The sequence below is a fragment of the Saccopteryx bilineata genome, chromosome 1 (assembly GCF_036850765.1).
Source record: "Saccopteryx bilineata isolate mSacBil1 chromosome 1, mSacBil1_pri_phased_curated, whole genome shotgun sequence".
Taxonomy (NCBI): Eukaryota; Metazoa; Chordata; class Mammalia; order Chiroptera; family Emballonuridae; genus Saccopteryx; species Saccopteryx bilineata.
Genome location: NC_089490.1, coordinates 79,920,365 through 79,936,435, shown reverse-complemented (window position 1 = coordinate 79,936,435; position 16,071 = coordinate 79,920,365). Strand labels below are relative to the sequence as shown.

General features: G+C 49.3%; 1 protein-coding gene across 1 annotated transcript; it reads left to right on the top strand.

The window, feature by feature from the left end:
- The first annotated feature begins 2,197 nt into the window (after positions 1 to 2,197).
- Positions 2,198 to 15,460, top strand: ZBED4 (zinc finger BED-type containing 4). Its single transcript, XM_066255002.1, has 5 exons — positions 2,198 to 2,336; positions 3,315 to 3,514; positions 4,943 to 5,018; positions 9,148 to 9,203; positions 9,306 to 15,460. The coding sequence occupies exon 5, from the start codon at positions 9,470 to 9,472 to the stop codon at positions 12,992 to 12,994; it is 3,525 nt and encodes a 1,174-aa protein (XP_066111099.1). The 5' UTR covers positions 2,198 to 2,336; positions 3,315 to 3,514; positions 4,943 to 5,018; positions 9,148 to 9,203; positions 9,306 to 9,469; the 3' UTR covers positions 12,995 to 15,460.
- Positions 15,461 to 16,071: the final 611 nt, after the last annotated feature.

Genomic DNA, 16,071 nt, shown 5'->3' with positions numbered 1-16,071 from the left:
TGCTGAGGTCCCTGGGACACCAGCCCTTACATCCACCTGCCCAACTCCACCTCGGTTAAGGCCTATGTAGCTGTGTCCCCTGAAGTAGGAGGGCCATTGAAGGCAGACATGAGCACCCAGAAAAAGAGCAGAACAACAGTTTGCACATCTACAACAGGAGCCTGCAGTCCTGCCTCTCTCTGACTCTCTCTCTCTCTCTCTCTCTCTCTCTATCTCTCACACACACACACACACACACACACACACACACACACACACGAAGTGACAATGAAAAACCGGTTCAAAGCGGAAGCTGAAAGGCACTTCCTCTTTGCTAGTCCTGGAGGTGCTGGAGCCTCCACTCCAGGCCCCACCCACCGCAGGAGGATACCTGGAAGGGTATGGATGGAGATACCTAGGAGGGGGCTGTTACCTGAATGAGGCTAGGTGCTCAGATGAGGGAATAGACACTGGGGAAAGGCTGGATTCACCTGGTGTCACTGCCCAACTCCACCCTAGGAGTAGCTGATCTCTGGAGATCAGCTCTGGTGAGTTCCTGCCCTGCTCCACCTCCTGCTCTCAACATGGTCTCCAGATTGCAGGCCTCTCTACTTCCATGGAGGTTTCTGTGGGCCAGGAGCTTTTGGGGCAAATGGGCGCCCAGATCTTTCAAATTTCATATAATTTTCACAGGTCATGAAATAAGTGTTCTTATTTTGATTTTCCCTCATGCATTTAAAAATAAGAAAAAAAGTCTTGGCAAGGGGCTGCACAAAAACAGGTGCTGGCAGGGTTAGGGCTGCGCTATAGTTTGCTGCCCCTGAGCCATACGATCATCCAGCACTGTTCTTTGCGAGGCAGCATTGTAGGAAGGGGGAGCCATCAGTGAGAATTAATAAGCAAAACTCTGCTATTGAGTTATAATTATCGAGAGTGTGAAAAGGTCATAAATTCCTGCGTGCCTGCCTCAATTATCCACACAAGAGAGGGTTGTGGAGGCTGTGGGAGAATGGGGAGTAGAGCCATGAAGGGCTCTGGGCAGAAGGGGTCCGTGGACTCACCTTGCAAAGTATGCCAATAATTGTTGAGTAAGTGAATGCTTAATCATTACACTGATACTTATACAGTGTACACACTTGTCATTTTCAAACAAAATAAACTAACCCACAATCTGCGTTAGGAAATTCTACATAACATGTCCAGAGTGCTTACATATACTTAAAAAGGGGCCGAATTACACGTGATCAGCACCTGCTGCCGCTGGCCCTTTCTACCCGAGGGGCTGCTCGGAAGCCACAGCCTGCCAACCCAAGGCTTCCCTGGTGTTGGCTACCACAGTGTGAGCGTCTTTCTCCCTGGCTCCCACTGGGGTTAAGTTTTAATCCCATTTCTACATAGAACGGGGCCGCGCCTGGAAGCACCTTATCACCTTAGATTTAAGAGCTTAAGTACACTCAGCACGTGGTTGCAACAGCCTTCGGAGCTCCTGGGCATGAAGCTGGACACTCGGCGCCACTTCCGGGTAAAGTGGTCGGACGCTGCGTCACGCAACCGGGGCACGTCGCCCACAGGTGGACTCCCACCCCCACGGCTAAGGGCCAGGCGGGCGTGGGGCCGGACCCACCAACGAGAAACGAACAAATGGACCGCGACTGGCACAACTGCCGGCCAAGCCTAGCGCCCAACTTCAACACTAGAGGTTCAAGACCCCTAAGGGACCGAAACGTAGGACAAGCCTGCTGGGGAGGGGCAGAAGCTCTAATCTGCACCTGAGTAGTCAAGCCGGACCCGAGGGGGCGGGGCCAAAAAATGAATACTGCGCCTGCGTGATCGGTCCAGTCGAGCTCGGGGGCGAGGCCAAAGTGAAACTAGGCACCTGGTAATCGGTCCGGACCTGCGCGGGTCGGGGTCAAAGTATGGGGGGTTACGCCTGCGTAGTCGGTACTGCCGAATCTAGGGGCGGGACCAGAGTGAAAATCAGCACCTGAAAAATCGGTCCGGACCAGGGTGTGGGCGGAGCCAACGAGCCAACTGCGCCTGCGTAGTCCGCCCGGAGACCTCTTCGTCGACACCGAGAGCGTCTTGCACGGCAGGTCCCTGGGACGAGGCGGGGCCCATGGGCACTGCGCCTGCGCACTCCAGCCCTGCGCCCAGGCCCCACCCTGCGCTGCACGGGGCCTTGGGAGGGGCGCAGCGTCCGGTGGCGTAACGAAAGGCGGGCGGCGGCGCCGGGGGTGGCGGTGGCGGGAGGGGCTGAGAGGGCAGACAAAGCCGCAGCTAATGAATGGGAGTGCGTCTCTCTCCGCCGTCCGGGTTCGCAGCCTTCTGAAGCCCCGCGACCCAGCCCGGCGCCCGAGGTGAGTGCGCGGCAGGAGCTGGCTCTGCCTCAGCCGCGAACCTGCCCCCGAGCCCGGCCGTCTTGCCACGCCGTCGGACTGGGCCTGGGGACCGGGTCGGGCCGGGGTTCTCGGCCCGGTGGGACTGTCTACGCTGGGCAAGGGGCCGGGCTCAGGCTGGGGGCGGGCAGCCGCGATATTGTCTGCGTCCGGGCCAGGGGTCGGGGTCAGATGGACGCGACATCCCGTGGCCTGGACCCCGCCCGCCGCCGACTGGGCCGCGGTGCCCGCAGCGCCGGTCTACCGTCGGCCTCGACCCGGCCCGCTGACAGCTGGCGAGGGGCGGCCCGGACACTCGGCTGGCCAGACGAGCGGTCTACAGGCTTGTTCTCCGGGCTGCGGGATTTTGTGAACGAAGCAGCCGAAATGGTAAAGTTGGTGCGGTCGCCGCCGCCGCGGACCCGGACAACAGGGGCGTTAGGTGCGGACGGAAGGGCGCGGACCGGCGTATTCGCGCTGGTGCCCCCTGGGTGCCGCCATGAGGGCGACCGCACAAGGATGTGCGCGCGGTGCGTTTGGTTTCTGCGGGGTCCAGCGGGTCCGCGGGGACGAAAACCCCCGACCCGGGCGTTCTCGGCGCGGCTTGCGGGTCGGGCGGCTCGGCGGCTCGGCGGCTCCGCGGCTCCTGTCGCGGAGACAGGTGCCCAACGGCGTTCTCCGGGGACTCTGTGCCCGTCGCCGCAGCGAATCGCCTGGGACGTTGTGTGTTTAGGACGCGTCTCCGGGTGGAGTTGGTTTCCAGGGGCATTTCCAAGAAGAGCGATTCCAGGGGTCCTTGTTGAAATGTGCTAGCAAGCGGGTGAGACCGCTTCGTTGTCACTACGGGCTTTTGAAGCTTTTGTTACTGTATGTTTTCCTGGGTGTGACTATTCAAATTTAGTTGACAGAAATAAGAGTCAAATCGCTAATCGTGATTTCGGATGTTTTTTCCTGTTGCAGTTGCTTTTTTAGGCCCAAGTGAACTTAAGAGTCCTGTCTTCTCTCTTCATTCTGTGATCAACACCCCCATTGCTTATGAGAGGTGCCACCCTGGCTCCTGTGCTGCTTCGCGTTCTGGTGATTTTGTGGAGACACCTGCTTCCAGGAGAAGAGCGCACACCAAGCTGAGCCCTCGGAGAAGCCCCTGTTGGCATGCTAGGGTTTGTAGAAAGGGGAAGTTATTTGTTGAAGTTAACTGTGTATAGTTTTTGAAAGTCACTTTAGACTTTAAGGAGGCCAGTTCCTACATAAAGCACAGGCGGCCGTGTGATTTTTAATATTGAAATGTTAATTGTTGATGTTTATAACATGCGGATAAAATTAGGAGACTAGGAAGGATTTGGTAGGAAATTTTTTCTTTTAAGTGCTAAGGATCAGCCAGATTTCAATTGTGAGTTAATTTCGGTTACTAAACAAAATTCTCTTGAGAAAGGAAACTGCTTACAGGGAGTTTGATTCCGTACTCTGATTTCCATTGGGATGTCTGTGAGGAATGTGCTGTCTGTCATCCTTAGATTATGCCTGCTTGTCATAATTTACATTTTCTCAGAAAAAGCTCTAGAACAGATTAGAGAGATTCTGTATATCTTCAAAAAGTTTCAAAGGACACAGTTCATCTCCTATATAGGAAGAAAGCTCAGATTTTCAGTCCACATGACAGATGATTACTTGACAGCCCCCCTCTCACCTCCGTGGCCCACACACATTGTTCTGGTTAACTCCTGAAGTGTTTGGAGGTGAACACTCTGCTGTGTTCTTCGGTGCACATAAGGAGGTTCCCAAGCCTCTCAGGCTGTGCAAAGAATATTCTCAACACCTTGGTGAAAGTAAATTATTGGGGTTGTTGACTAAACTCTGTGCAGCTGCTATGCAGGATTTACTTAGTGAAGGAAGTATGTTGGCCCTCTATATCTGGGGGCTCCACGTCTGCAAGCAAGCCAAAATATTAGTGAAAAAGTTACATGTTGCTGTTGTGTATTTTGTACTTAGGCCTGCGATGCTGCATGTGTATCTGTACTGAACACTTACAGACTTTTTTTCCTTTGTTACTATTCCCTAAACAGTTCTGTGTACCTACTAGTTTATATCTTATTAGGTATTACAAGGAACCTAGAGATGATTTAAAGTTTACAGGTGGGATGTGCATAGGTTATATGCAAATATGATTGGCTCTTGAACAACAGGGCTTTGAACTGGGAGGGTCCACTTATACATGGATTTGTCTTTTAATAAATACTGTAAATGTACTTTCTCTTACGGTTTTCTTTTCTCTATGTAAGAATACAATGTATAAATACACAGGCAAAGTTTCTGTTAGTGGACTGCTTATATTACTGGTCCTATATTACTGGTACGGCTTCCCATTGGCTACTAGTAGTTAATATGGAAAGAGAAACTTATGTGTGATTTTTTACTGTGCCGGGGTGGGGGGGATTGCCCCTAATGCTGCATTGTTCAAGGCTGAACTGTACTACCGCCATTTATATCAGGGACTTGATTGAGCATCTGCGGATTTTGGCATCCAGGGTGTGTCCTAGATCCTGTGCTCAGTGAACATTGAGAGATGATTGTGTATGTCTCTGTTTCAGGTCCCTGTCCTGTGTAGCATTCAGAGAGTAACCAGATGGGACATGAGCTGCTGGAGCATGAAGAACAGTGATCATGGTCAGTGCAGTCCTTCTCTTTACTTTGTACTTAATGTTTTTTCTTGGCCCAGCTTCAGCCCCTCAGTCTGGTTTCTTTCTCCTCTGGTGTGATGATTGCCTTGTGGAGGGACCAAAAGGGGTTAGTGACCGTTAAAAGAGACCAGGGTTTCTTGACAGGTTTGTTTGCAGTCGGGCAGGAAGAACAGTAAGTCTGGGACATGCTGGCGTACCAGGTAGCAAGGAGCCATTGAGAGTGTACTACAGTTCTGTCAGGAGCCAACTTGTACAGGCTCCTGCTGTTCAAAAATGAGACAGTTTGAACATAAAAAAGGCCTATAGTCACATTAAAACTCATCCAGTGGCCCTGGCTGGTTTGCTCAGTGGTAGAGCGTCGGCCCAGCATGTGGCAGTCCCAGGTTCAATTCCCAGCCAGGGCATGCAGGAGAAGCGCCCATCTATTTCTCCCCCTCTCCTTCCTCTCTATCTCTCTCTTCCCCTCCCGCAGCCAAGGTTCCATTGGAGCAAAGGTGGCCCGGGCACTGAGGATGGTTCCGTGGCCTCCACTTCAGGCGCTAGAATGGCTCCAAGTGCAGCAGAGCAATGCCCCAGAGCAGTGGTCCCCAACCTTTTTTGGGCTACAGACCTGTTTAATGTCAGAAAATATTTTCACGGACTGGCCTTTAGGGTGGGTGGATAAATGTATCACGTAACCGAAACAAGTGTCAAAAGTGAGTCTTAGACGGACGTAACAGAGGAAATCTGGTCATTTTTTAAAAATAAAACATCATTCAGACTTAAATATAAATAAAACGGAAATAATGTAAGTTATTTTTTCTTTCTCTGCGGACCAGTACCAAATGGCCCATGGACCGGTACCGGTCCGCGGCCCAGGGGTTGGGGACCACTGCCCCAGAGCATGCCGGCTGGATCCCAGTTGGGCACATGCGGGAGTCTGTCTGTCTGCTTCCCCACCCCCTTCTCACTTCGGGGAGAAAAAAACAAAAACCAAACCTCATCCAGTATGTTTAAATCTATGAGTTTATAGTACTAAAGTGAAGTCAGTTGGTCAACTTTGGAGGATGATAGAAAAACCATTATTTTGAAAATTGATCATCTTTATCCTTGAAATGATATTTTACTTTATTTGTAATATTTTCCTAGGATCCATAATCTTCTTTCAGTATTTTTCTATCCTGATTTATGTCGCCTTTTTGTATTATTATTTTTTCCATATCATTAGCTTCTTTTGAAATAAGTGACAGTTTTTATTTAATTTGAGGTTATGGTTTTCTTGTGTGCTTATATTATCTATATATTTTTTTGTTCTTTATAGTTTTTTCTCATCTTTTTGTGAGATTGACCTTAATCTTTTTCTGCTGCTTTTTGCACCAACCTAGAAGTTCCTCAGACCCACGTTGTACACTTGGGATTTTTATGGAGGCTTCACTGCGTCGGCACAATCAGTTATTACTCTTTCAAGCCTATCTCCCCTCCCTGAAGGATGGGGGAGGGTGTAGGGTGCTAGGTCCAAGCTTCTAATCATGGCTTCATCTTTCCAGTACTGAGTCCCCATTCAGGAGTCACCCATAGTCACTTAATTAGAACCAGAGATCTTCCTATCACTCAAGAGCTCTGTGTCAGGAACTGGTGTCAAAGACCAAATATTAGCAGGAACTGGGAACAGAGACTCATAGATATATATTTTAGATATAGATATAGATATATATCATTAATTCACATTAGCTGTAATTGACATGTAATAAGTTATACAGTTTGGTAAATAAATATACATGTACTCATGCATTTGTGTCGTGTTTCTATATGTAAACAGCTGATGTCAACATTTGGAACAAGCTGGAGTCCCAAGGCGCTTGGGCTGCCCAGCAGCTGTTGGCTAGGGAATGAAGCTGGGCAGCCTGTGTTCCTCAATGTGTTTAGGCCCAGGCCCTGTGGCTGGCACTGCTTCCTATACCAGGTGTTTGTCCCTGGGCATCCAATGCCCTTCAGTGGCCCATCCAAACCATGCTGGCCCTGGATGGGCATGAAGGGCAAGGATGCTGTGTCTGCATTCTGCATGGATGCTGGAGGCACCTGCGGTCAGCCTCTTGCTGAGGCAGGTACTGTGATTGAGCTCATGCCCGTCCCCTGCATGGGCCACCTGAATGCAGATCCCACCCAGCACAGCCACCCTGGGCAGCTGCCATCTGTTCCAGGGGAGCATAGCCTTGTCCTTGGCATGGTCCAGCCTCCCAGCTGGGCAGGGCCCCCATGCACCTGGGGCAGCTCAGGGTCAGCTGCATTGTGGTGAGGAACCTGGCCCTCCTCCCAGTGCAGGGCCTGTCCTGATCCCCTGACCATCCACAACCTTCTTTCCTCCCACAGCCGAGAACTGCCCTCTCCTTATTTTCTTGATTTGTCCTCTGATGGGATTTTATTTAGAGGCTGGCTGAGCTAAGGGTCAGAAATCTGCCTTTTGTCCCCACCTCATGGCATTCTGGTTTTGGCTTATGTGTAGTTTTGAGTCTTTTCTATTTTGGTTATATCTCTATACCCCTGCTAAATGCTGTATCAAAAAAAATAAGTTTTTTGCCTGACCAGGCGGTGGCACAGTGGATAGAGCGTCAGACTAGGATGCGGAGGACCCAGGCTCGAGACCCTGAGGTTGCCAGCTTGAGCATGAGCATGGGCTCATCTAGTTTGAGCAAAGCTCACCAGCTTCAGTCCAAGGTCACTGGCTCCAGCAAGAGGTTACTCGGTCTGCTGAAGTCCCACGGTCAAGGCACATATGAGAAAGTAATCAATGAACAATTAAGGTGTCACAACGAAAAACTGATGATTGATGCTTCTCATCTCTCTTCATTCCTGTCTGTCTGTCCCTGTCTATCCCTCTCTCTGACTCTCTCTCTGTCTCTTAAAAAATAATAATAAAAAAAAAATTTTTTTTGTATGTTATGTAGAGTCTAGTTTTATTATTATAACAAGCATGCTCTTCCTTGTATTTGTGCCTCAAAGTTGCCAAGAACGGGTTTTTGTTGCCTTTTTTTTTTTCCTGAAGTGAGAAGTGAGGAGGCAAAGAGACAGACTCCTACATGCGCCTGACCGGGATCCACCCAGCATGCCCGCCAGGTGTTGGTGCTCTGCCCATCTGGGCCGTTGCTCCATTGCAACTGGAGCCATTCTAACGCCTGAGGCAGAGGCCATGGAGTCATCCTCAGCGCCTGGGCCAACTTTGCTCCAATGGAGCCTTGGCTGCAGGAGGAGAAGAGAGGAAGGAGAGGAGGAAGGGTAGAGAAGCTCATGGGCACTTCTCCTGTGTGTCTTGGCTGGTAATCGAACCCAGGACTTCCACATACCAGGCCAATGCTCTACCGCTGACCCAACTGGCCAGGGCTGGTTTTTGTTGCTCTTTTATACTTTTTTATTCAGTGCTCCATTCCTGCTTCGCCTCGTCACGACCCCACATGCTTCAGCTCGGGCTCTGTGCTGCCCATACCAGCTCCTGTCCCACATGTTCAGTTCGCTCTCACATGCCTTCAGAACATCACGCGTCCTGGTTTCTGGTGGTGGGCACAGTGGAGATCTTAGTTTTTGAGGATGGGTGGTCCATGGAGGCTGGACGCTGCATGGCTATCATAGGACTGACCTTTGTTCTTGGTTGCAGGGACCTCATTTTCTGTATGACATTCAGTGTTTAGTCTGTGAACTGGTTATTTCAGAGGTTAGCTGCAGGTTTGTCACTTCCTATGTCAGTTCCTACAGCAGAGTGGAATGAAATGGATTTTAGGGAGTTCAGCTTGCTGGTGGCAGCAGTTATAAGTGCCTCTGGTACAGTGTTTGATGAGAGGGCGTCAATTCTAAACGACACCGAGCCCTGTTTACCATTAAAGGGCTTTTTCCATGCTTCCCAATCATTTATTAATAGGCCATTTAAATTTAAACTCCTATCTTTATTTTTTCACTGATTTTGCCATTTTAGGGTATTTTCATTGTGTAAGTGGATTTTAAAAAATTAAAGGAACAAGTTTTTTTTATTTTGACTTACCATTATGGAATTTTAATCTGTGCATGTTGAGGCTGATTAGTCCCTGGCACTAGGGTTTGCAGTGTGTAATTCAGTTAAGTGCTTGACCCGATTTCATCTCTTGTAGGTAATGCAGAAGGACCACCAAGATGGCAGCAATCGTTTTTCCAAGACAATGAACAGGTCCACACAGCGTGAATTTACGGATTCTTTGTAGAATTCCTGGAAAGCAGTGGTCTGTGTGCTGAGATGAAATACTCATGAGTTACACGTTCTGTTTTTCAGTGAGGTTTGTGATTGGCTGTATTCATAAACATCCCAAAAGATAGAATCATTTTCAGAACACTGAAGATAAAGTACATTGAAGGGCACTGATGAGAGTTCGGATAATTTTTTTACCAACCTGAGATATCAACATGGTTGCACAGCGGGAATAGTTATGGTCAGTCATGGAGAATGATCAGGACACCTACTGCAAAGGGGATATTGATTTTGTTTCTGACAAAATAAATTTTAAAATAGAAGAGGAAGATGATGATGGAATTCCAAATGACGGTTTGGAAAGAATGGACTTTAAAATTGAACATGAGGACAGGAAGGCAGCCGACAGTGGTGACGAACAGGCACAGATCAGAGAAGTGAGCTATAGCTGTAGGCCCCCAAGAAAGTGTTTTCCCTCCGACCACGAGGACAGCTACGGGGCTCTGTTCTCCCAGTACAGCAGCACGTTATACGATGTTGCCATGGAGGCTGTGACGCAGAGCCTCCTGTCCAGCCGCAACGTGAGCTCCAGGAAGAAGTCCCCAGCCTGGAAGCATTTCTTCATCTCTCCTCGGGACAGCACGAAGGCGGTGTGTGTGTACTGCATGAAGGAGTTCAGCCGCGGCAAGAACGAGAAGGACCTGAGCACCAGCTGTCTCATGCGGCACGTGAGGAGGGCGCACCCCACGGCGCTCATCCAGGAAGATGGCAGTGTGTCCACCTTGACCTCCCGCACCCCCTCTGCATTGCTGCTCCCACCACAGCCAGCACACGTTGGAGACCTGGACACCAGAATGTCCCCTATCAAACTTGTCCAGAAAATGGCCCCTAAGATCCCATCTCCCGATCAGGTGCTGGAGGAATCTGTGTCTGTCGTGTCTTCTGAGGAGATCTCCTCTGACGTGTCCATCTCTGAGAAGTACAACCAGGAAGATGCCCTAGTGGGGCCATCCCCACCCACCCCTGTACCCCAGTATGATGACTCTGTGGAGAGTGGGCCAGAAAAGGGCCTCCCACTTCCCAAGAGCACCTCCGGATCCCGAAGGAGGTCTGCGGTCTGGAAGCACTTCTACCTGTCACCTCTGGACAGTTCCAAGGCCGTCTGCATTCACTGCATGAATGAGTTCAGCAGAGGGAAGAACGGGAAAGACCTGGGCACCAGCTGCCTCATCAGGCACATGTGGCGGGCACACCGTGCCATCGTGCTGCAGGAGAAGGCTCGGGGTGCGAGCATGCCGCCCCACTACTCTGCGCCCCCCACTCTGCTGTCTATCCTCCCACCTCCCGAAGGAGATCCAAGCTCCATGTCCTCATCTCCAGGAAAGCTGGTCCAAGAATCTGCCTCGGCATCCTCCTCCCCAGGTCAGCTGACTGAGGACCTGCAGGTGCGTCTGAACACCGGGGATGCACTAATGGAAGATGCCTTGGTGCTGTCATCCTCTGATGACATTCATGAGGCCTCAGTGGTGTCCTCTCCTAAGAAGCAGCAGGGTGGCGGATCAAGGCCTCATATGTTTGAGTCTGGTGCTGTATTCCAACAGAATAAAAAGGTGATGAAGAGACTGAAGTCAGAGGTTTGGCATCACTTTTCGCTAGCCCCCATGGACAGTCTGAAGGCAGTGTGCAGACACTGTGATTGTGTCATCAGTCGTGGGAAGAAGGGTCATGTGGGCACTAGCTGTCTGATGAGACATCTCTACAGACACCACCCGGAAGTTGTTGGGAACCAAAAGGGCTTCCTGGGGTCCAGTTTGGCAAATTCTCCGTATGCCACCTTGGCTTCTGCAGAAAGTTCCTCCTCCAAGTTAACTGACCTGCCAACAGTGGTCACAAAAAATCCAGTACTATTCCCCGTTCACAGCAAAAAGACCTCCAAGTTGTGGAATCATTTTTCCATCTACTCTGCAGACCCCACGAAAGTCGTGTGCTTGCACTGTGGTCGGACGATAAGCAGGGGGAAGAAGCCAACTAACTTGGGCACCAGTTGTCTTCTGAGGCACTTACAGAGGTTCCACGGCAGCGTGCTGAAGACCGATGTCCCCAAAACTACGCTGCCCTCTCCTCCGGGCATCCATGTGCCCCTGAGTACAGAATTGTCAGTAGCTTCTTCCTTTGATGACACCGATGAGAAGTTTTATGATTCTCATCCAGTTGCCAAAAAGATAACCAGTCTCATAGCTGAAATGATTGCACTTGATCTTCAACCATATTCTTTTGTAGACAATGTTGGCTTTAACAGACTGCTCAAATACTTGAAACCTCAGTACTCTTTGCCCTCCCCTTCCTACTTCTCCAGGACAGCTATCCCAGGAATGTACGATAATGTGAAACAAATCATTCTGTCACACCTTAAGGAGGCTGAGAGTGGCGTGGTCCACTTCACGTCTGCAATATGGATAAGTAACCAGACCCGGGAGTACCTGACCCTCACCGCTCACTGGGTCACCTTTGAGTCGTCAGTCCGGCCGCACTGTGAGGACTACCACTGTTCAGCACTGTTGGACGTGTCCCAGATTGACTGCGACTATAGTGGGAACAGCATTCAGAAGCAGCTGGAATGTTGGTGGGAGGCCTGGGTGACATCCACTGGCCTCCAGGTTGGCATTACGGTGACTGATAATCCCAGCATAGGAAAGACGCTGAATGAAGGGGAATACTCCAGCGTGCAGTGCTTCAGTCACACGGTGAATCTCATTGTCACTGAGGCCATTAAAAGCCAGAGAATGGTCCAGAATTTACTCAGCATTGCTCGGAAGATATGTGAACGGGTTCTTCGCTCACACAAAGCAAAAGAGAAACTGGCCGAGCTGCAGAAGGAGTATGAACTGCCGCCACACCATCTTATTCAGGACGTGCCGTCTAAATGGAACACATCATTTCACATGCTCGAATGGCTCATTGAACAGAAGAGGGCAATTAATGAGATGTCCATTGAGTGTAATTTCAGAGAACTGATTAGTTGTGACCAGTGGGAGGTCATGCAGTCCGTGTGTCACGCGCTGAAGCCCTTTGATGCTGCAAGTCGTGAGATGAGCAGCCACATGTCCACCCTTAGCCAGGTCATCCCCATGATCCACATCCTGAACAGAAAGATTGAGATGCTGTTTGAGGAGACGATGGGCATCGACACCATGCTGAAATCTCTGAAGGAAGCCATGGTGAGCCGATTGTCCGCCACCCTCCACGACCCCAGGTACATCTTTGCTACACTGTTGGACCCTCGTTACAAAGCCTCCCTGTTCTCCGAGGAGGAGGCAGAGCAGTACAAGCAGGATTTAATCAGGGAACTAGAAATGCTGAATTCTACCTCAGAGGACACAACTGTCTCCAATGGGTGTGCTCTAGGCTCCCCGTCAAGAGACTCTGATGGGGATGAGAGCCTGTGGTCCCTTATGGCCAAGATAAAAAAGAAAGACCCTAGAAAAAAGACAAAGATGCCTGAGGCCATGGTGCTCGCATACCTGGAGGAGGAGGTGCTTGAACACAGCTGTGACCCGCTCACCTACTGGAACCTAAAGAAGTCGGCCTGGCCGGGCCTCTCAGCCTTAGCTGTCAGGTTTCTGGGCTGTCCCCCAAGTATCATCCCTTCAGAAAGGCTGTTCAGCACACCCACCGAGAACGGTAGCTTTGGCCAGTCCAGGCTCATGATGGAACATTTTGAAAAACTTATCTTTTTGAAAGTGAATCTTCCGTTAATATACTTTCAGTATTGACATCACAATGGAGCCACCAGGCTAAAGATGTTGTTGCTCACGAGGCACCAGCTATTTGTCAGGAGCTGGTGGCTTGCTCCTCTCGGGGCCAAGGATGACAACAGACCAGGCACTCTCAGGTTCATGCTGAAATTTCCCTTCCAGTCTCACCGTATTGTCTACATGTGCCTTACTCCTAGTCCTTCATGCCAGGTACCATGGTGCATTTTAAGAAGCCACTAGAAATAGCCTGTCCTATCAATTATGAAATATGATGATATGGTTATAATTTATAACTAAAGTCTTTTAAAGTTGGAGGTTAGTTATTTGTTTTGCTAGAATGACAGAGAAGATGTAAACAAGTTTATTCTGTAGGTGTTTTACTCAATTATATAAAAACCACAAATCAAGTACTGTATGTTAGTTAAAAACTGCTTTAATTGCAACAAAGCAGCCTTTGTGACTGTCAAATAAAATCTGTAAATAGGAGGTGGAGTTGAAGCCATCCTGACCGAGCAGATTTTAACTAGCCCTAACGTATGTGAGGAGTCAGAGACACACATAACATTATGTGTGGAAGGTAACTGTTCACTATGACAGAGATGTGGCATTTGAAGACTAAACTTAAGATGTGTCATGGACTTGTCAGTTGAATGGTGGTTGATAGGAGAACTCTGATATTTTTTTGTGTTCAGGTTTCACATGGTTGATTAACTCACAGTCGTCCCAACTGTTTATAATGAGCTCCTTGCTGCTTGTGGTCCAGCAGGTTTGCAGCACGACACATTTGCAGCAAGCAGTTCTGGTGATTGAACTCTGTGCCTCTGACCTACTGTCTCTACGCATTGAAGCTGTCTTTTGAAATTTGTGTAGTGACCCCCAGTTTGATCAAATCACATATAAAGTTTTTTTTAGAAGAGGTGGCTTAATAACAGGGAAGAAGATTGTTATTTTACCCTTGTAAGAATAGCCTTAGGTGTCTGGATTTTTTTTTATACTAGGGAAGACTCAGCCTTCACAGGTATTATAGAATCCCAAGGACACCACAATGAAGTGTTACTTGTCAGATTCTTTTAACAATTATATGTCTTCAGAGTTTTTGCTTCAACGTCTAGAAAAGGGTTCATGAATTTTCTTATACCAATTAAATATCCTTACAAAACTAGTTACTCATTGCTGTGACCTTTTAGAAAATTTGTTTTGTCAAAATTCTGTACTTATCTGACATTGCATTGACTCTGTTTTAGTGTATTTATAAGTGGTGAACTGGGTTTCTGAAATTAAATTTGTATTTATAATTTGCTACTGTTGGAGGTCACTGGCTTTTTATTATTAGGATGATGAAATAGTCATCCTCTTTGGAGGCTAGTATACATAAAAACCACCTTCATGCAGCCTTTGAAATTTCACCTTAACTCCAGGTCAGACACAGGAGAGCTGCTGATGTGTTTTTACAACGGCGTTTCTCAGAGTAGTGTACATTCTCAACCAGCCCCTATTCCAGTGCCCAGGGAGCACCGATCAGGGACACACTAGTGCAGTGGTCAGCAAACTCATTAGTCAACAGAGCCAAATATCAACAGGAGGTTGCTGCCGGCTTCTTCAGCAGTAGTGGGTTTAGGCCAACAGAAGTGACAGAGATGCACATGTGTGGGCTCTCCTGAGGCCTCCTGGTCCAGGGCTGGGATTTAGCTGATGCTGAGCTGCGCATCTCCCGCATGTGGCTTGCGAGCAGCAGTTTGCCAACCACTGTACTAGTGAATCACGTTAGTATGACTTACATGAGAATCCCCATAAACGTGTGCTCAAGGCAGTAATTTGGATGAAGACTTCACCAGGTTGGGATTCAGGCCATCATCATTCTTCCCTGTGCTGAGTCTAACCGTGTGCAGGAAGTAAGTCCCAATGGTGTGAGAGATGTGGAGATGCGGTGTTGGACTCCTAGCTTTCCTGGAGGGAAGAGTCTTTCAGCTTTTTATCTTGGGCTGGTCTCTCTCCACAAGACCAAGTGGGGCAAGGTTGTGGGTGGCCTTTTGGCTGGGGGCTCTAGGGTCTCATCTGAGACCCTGGCTGGACTTGATATGGGGAAAATGTCCTTAAAAAGTTTGTATATCTGGTAGTGGGCTGACACTCGGAGTCGTTCAGGTTTCTAAACTATGCTTCTGCCTCTAGTCACGATCTGGGGCTCCCCATCCCTCAGGGTTCTGCTGGCCACAAGAGGCTCTTCATGTATGCCTGACCAGGCGGTGACGCAGTGGATAGAGTGTCGGACTGGAATGCAGAGGACCTAGGTTCAAGACCCGGAAGTCGCCAGCTTGAATGCGGGCTCATTTGGTTTGAGCAAAAGCTCACCAGCTTGGACCCAAGGTCAGTGGCTCAAGCAAGGGGTTACTCGGTCTGCTGAAGGCCCATGGTCAAGGCACATATGAGAAAGCAATCAATAAACTAAGGTCTCGCAACGAAAAACTGATGATTGATGCTTCTCATCTCTCCATTCCTGTCTGTCTGTCCCTATCTATCCCTCTCTCTGACACTCTCTCTCTGTCCCTGTAAAAAAAAAAAAAATCTTAAAAAAAAAAGAGGCTCTGTACATGTCCACACAGATATGGTTGTCCCTGGCTTATGTCAGAGACAAGTGTTGATGCATTTTCCTACTTCTGTATCCATGCTTCAAGGGTTTGACTTAGATTTCCACAGTAGGGGAGGGTTCATCATGTAAGAACAGTGAGCTGGTGGGACAACAGTGTGGCTTGGGACTCAGTCATCCCAGTCTCTCCCAGAGCTTAGCTGCTCCCTGTCCCTGACCCCTGCACAGGCTAGGACCAGCCCCAACTAAGGCCTCCTGACTCCTGCACTCAACTATTTGGTGCTGCCCCAAACAGTGGGACTTACTCTGTCTCTTGGCAGTACCTGGGCAACCCTTGTCAAGAAAGCTATGGGCAGCAGAGGAGGTAGGGGCTCCCATGGTCACCAGCTCTCCTGACTTGGATGTAGCTGCAGGTGGGATAGGAGAAGGGCGTTGAGTCCTGCTCAGCTGTGCCTGTGTCAACCTGCAGCCTGGCTTGTCTGAGGGTACTCTTTTGAAGTCAGTATCCTGA

Coding starts and splice junctions, on each gene's coding strand:
- ZBED4 (XM_066255002.1), top strand. CDS start 9,470: ATGGAGAATGATCAGGACACCTACTGCAAAGGGGATATTGATTTTGTT.